Source organism: Sapajus apella, unplaced genomic scaffold, assembly GCF_009761245.1.
Source record: "Sapajus apella isolate SASKATOON/1434 unplaced genomic scaffold, GSC_monkey_1.0 scaffold95, whole genome shotgun sequence".
NCBI lineage: Eukaryota > Metazoa > Chordata > Mammalia > Primates > Cebidae > Sapajus > Sapajus apella.
The window spans coordinates 8,122,315-8,126,647 of record NW_022437035.1 but is presented as its reverse complement, the minus strand read 5'-3'; the positions used below and the strand labels follow the sequence as shown (position 1 = coordinate 8,126,647).

The window sequence follows — 4,333 nt, the reverse complement described above, 5'->3', positions numbered from 1 at the left end:
TACAGAAGGTGGAAGGGTTTAGGTGTGGAAGGTGGGAGAAGTTAGGTGTGCAAAGTGGGGAAGTTTATGTGTGGAAGGTGAGGGGGTTTAGGTATAGAAGGTGGGGGAGTTTAGGTGTGGAAGTGGAGGTAGAGAAGGTGGGGGTTTAGGTGTGGAACGTGGGGGGAGGTTAGGTCTGGAAGGTGGGGATATAGAAAGTGGGGGGTTTAAGTGAGGGGCACACTGCAGCAGGGCCTGGTACAATGATGCAGAGGGCTGGTCAGAAAACAAGTGAGGGTATCTGTGGTAGAAAAAGCAGGCTGAGGATGAAAGGAAAATAGTTCCCAGGAAGATATGACCAGGATTTGGACTAAAGGGGATCAGGAGGAGGACGCTATGAAGGAAAAAAATCAGATTTAACAAATAAAGGTCACATCCCAAGTGATATACTGCCAGCAGGGCAAGCAGGGTAAGAGCTGCTTAGAAACTTGTGAGTTAGCAGGACCCCTTGGTGACTGCCATCTACTGAGGGCTCACTAGGTGCATCACCAGGATGTCCAAAACAACAGAGAACCCTCCCAGCTGCCCCATGAGGGGTAAGAAAGTAGAGGCTTGGACTGGGCGCGGTGGCTCATGCCTGTAATCCCAGCACTTTGGGAGGCCGGGGCAGGTGGATCACGAGGTCAAGAGATCGAGACCATCCTGGTCAACATGGTGAAACCCCGTCTCTACTAAAAATACAAAAAATTAGCTGGGCATGGTGGCGCATGCCTGTGATCTCAGCTACTCAGGAGGCTGAGGCAGGAGAATTGACTGAACCCAGGAGGCGGAGGTTGCAGTGAGCCGAGATCACGCCATTGCACTCCAGCCTGGGTACCTCCGTCTCAAAAAAAAAAAAAAAAAAAAAGAAAGTGGAGGCTCACCAGTTCTACCAGTTCCAGAATTGCTCATGGTTCCTCTGCCAGATGCTGGTGGAGGTGGGAGTGGAGGAGGCCTGTCTGCCTCCCACATCAAGGCCCTTTCCCACTGACCACTGCACCCTCTACCTTCTGCCCCGTGTCTGTGCCATCCCCCATTACTGGAAGGAGGAAATCAGCCACCCTTGTATTCATTCCACAGCCTTTGCAGAGCACCTGAGCTAGGTCTATGAATGAAGGGGTAGACCTTAGACAAAGGTCTAAGGTAAGCTGGGGCCAACGTGGGTGTGAGAGACTAAATGGTCCTGTGGCTGTGAGTATGAGTGTACACAGCAGGGTAGGGGGCGGTGATAGCTGAAGACGCTTGAATAAGGAGATGATAGGACACTGAAGAAGGTGTAGTGAGAAGATTACTGAAGCAAGAACAAAGGGCTTTGTTTTTACCATGACTAACATGAAGTGGCCATCAGACACCAGGCTGGTGACGTTTGGAGACAACATGGCCAGCTGGTCTGGTCTAGGGGGAGACAGTGAGGTCTAGGACAGGCTTTCCCTGGCATGCATATTAGGTGCCAAGAAATATCTATTGACTCATCTATTGCTTTTTAACCACTCATTGTTTTTTCAACCTGTGTTAGGCTCTTGACACATTTTTTGATTTTTCATTTTATATTATCTCCTGAGTAGCTTGGCCTAGGGTCTTGTTGAAGGCTAAGGAGAGAGTTCTATGATCTCCACTCAACTGAAAGAAGAAAATAATGAGGTCTGAAAAACAACAGCTACAGGAACCAGGGAAGCAGTGCTTATCTCTGAAACCAGTGTAAAGAGTTCTATTGGAGATAAGTAGTGAATCTGCCATTGGTGAAACAGATTTCTTTCTCTAGGAATAAAAAAAAAAACAAAAAACTGGGTTTCACTTTGGTAACTGCTATTCAAGACAAACACTGATTCCTTCCCACTCTTCATGCTTGCTAAGGGACAAACCTGTGTGCAATGGCTTCCTGGAAGAGATGCATTCGATCCCAGTATGTTTCTGGTTCAAAGCCTGAAAAAAAAAAAAGAATAAATATTGGGTTGTGATCACAAGGTTTGTAATTCTCGCTGGGCTAGTCTTCTGTACTTTTACTACTCTTGGCAGTCAGTCCCCTTGAGCCTAACCTCTGCTTCTCCATACTACACACCTTGGGAAAGACTGGCCTCTATCCCACAGGTCAAAGAAAGGATAGCTGTGTATTCACACCATCCCTTCCCCCAAGCTATAGCTGGGTCTAGGAAGGTGGAGTCCTCAGCAGCAAGTGTGACCTACTAGAACTCAATATAAGGCTCATTCCAATGACTTCTTGTACCCAAAGCTGAAAGGAGCATGATATTAAAGTACAAACAGAAGATAAACTATAAATGCATGTTAGTTGGCATGATCATAGCTCACTGCAGCCTTTAACTCCTGTGCTCAAGTGATCCTCCTACCTTGGTCTCCTAAGTAGCTAGGACCACAGGCATGCACCGCTATACCCAACTAAAATTTTTTTTTTTTTTAGACAGTGTCTTGCTCAGTCACCGAGGCTGGAGTGCAGTGGTGTGATCTTGGCTCACTGCAACCTCCACCTGACGGGTTCAAGTGATTCTCGTGCCTCAGCCTCCCAAGTAGCTAGGACTACAGGTGTGCGCCACCAGGCCCAACTAAGTTTTGTATTTTTAGTAGAGATGGGGTTCTACCATGTTGGCCAGGCTGGTCTTGAACTCCTGACCTCAAGGGATGCACCTGCCTCAGCCTCCCAAAGTGCTGGGATTACAGGCATGAGGCCCCAACTAACTTTTAAATTTTTAAATTTTTAAAATTTTTTAATTTTTATTTTTTTGGTAGAGATGGCATCTCATTATGTTGTCCTAGCTGGTCTCAAACTCCTGGCCTCAAGTGATCTTCCTGCCTCAGCCTCCCAAAGTGCTGGGATTACAGGCATTAGCGACTGTGCCAAGTAAGCTGCTTCTAAGGAATAACCACCACCCACATTTTTTTTTTTTGAGACGAAGTTTTGTTCTTGTTGCCCAAGTTGGAGTGCAATGGGACAGTCTTGTTCACTGCAACCTCCACCTCCCAGGCTCAAGCGATTCTCCTGCCTCAGCCTCCTGAGTAGCTAGGATTATAGGCATGTGCCACCACACCTGGTGAATGTTTGTGTTATTAGTAAAGAAGGGATTTCACCACATCAGCCAGGCTGGTCTGGAACTGCTGCCCTCAGGTGATCCACCTGCCTCGGCCTCCCAAAGTGCTGGGATTACAGGCGTGAGCCAGTACACCTGGCCCACCCGCACTTTTTTGTATTACCAATCTTCTCACCAGAAAGGGCAAATATAAGCTCCATTTTAGGGGTAGGAAAATTGAAGCAAATAAATATACAATTTTGGGCTGGGTGTGGTGACTCACAGCTGTAATCCCAGCACTCTGGGAGGCTAAGGCTGGTGGATCACCTGAGGTCAGGAGTTCGAGTCCAGCTTGGCCAACATAGCAAAACCCTGTCTCTACTAAAACTACAAAAATTAGCCGGGTGTGGTAGCACACTCCTGTAATCCCAGCTACGCAGGAGGCTGAGGCGGGAGAATCACTTGAACCCGGGAGGTGGAGGTTGCGGGGAGACAACATCACGCCACTGCACTCCAGCCTGGGCGACAGAGCAAGACTCTGTCTCAAAAAGAAAAGCAAAAAAGACTTTGGCTTTAAACAGAGAAAATCCACACACACAGCAAATTCTTGTTAGAGTTTTAAGATTTTGAAATTGCTGCTATAGGAAATGGCAAGAAGAAAAACAGAAAAGGCATAGAAGCAAGGAAATCGATTTTTAGATTCAAATCCTTATTCATTTAAATTGGGACCTTTCTGCAGCTGTGACCATGGCAACCAATAGAGGCTGCTGGTCTTGAAGGCTGAGTTACAACTGGCAGGGAAAACCAACTTGCACAAAAATGTCCCCCAACATTAGCCCTGTGAGCAATCCTGTGCTGTTATAGCAAAGATGGAAAATCCCAAAAGAGTCTTTGGACAGTGTGGGGGGAAGATTTCTCTGTCCCCTCAACATAATAAAAACCATAGTATCATAAGCTGCTTGGCTTAAAACTGTCCCACATGATTGTAATCATCCAGCATTTCACGACTGCATAAATGGTCTCTCCGCCACACCACTGTGAGGTTAAACAAGAATGTGTGTGTTTCAAGGGGGCTTTGTAAGCCCTGTGTGTCCCAGAATCTACAGCCTACAGCAGGTAGGACCTCTGTGGGTCATGCCTGGGACCCCGATTATCATCACTTAGAACACTGTGTCTATAAAAAAATATCTTCCGGCCGGGCGCGGTGGCTCAAGCCTGTAATCCCAGCACTTTGGGAGGCCGAGGCGGGTGGATCACGAGGTCAAGAGATCGAGACCATCCTGGTCAACATGGTG

General features: G+C 47.3%; 1 protein-coding gene across 23 annotated transcripts in view; it reads right to left on the bottom strand.

Moving 5' to 3' along the window:
* The window catches only part of DEPDC5 (DEP domain containing 5, GATOR1 subcomplex subunit), a 165,925-nt gene that overhangs the window by 4,285 nt on the left and 157,307 nt on the right, over window positions 1-4,333 (bottom strand). For all 23 annotated transcript variants that reach the window (XR_004262222.1, XR_004262223.1, XM_032256541.1 and 20 more), the window contains one exon: window positions 1,881-1,941. Coding sequence is in view for 21 of the 23 variants with exons in the window: in XM_032256541.1 (XP_032112432.1) it covers window positions 1,881-1,941 (61 nt within the window). In the remaining 2 variants the exon portion in view is untranslated. The remainder of the gene's footprint in view (window positions 1-1,880; window positions 1,942-4,333) is intronic.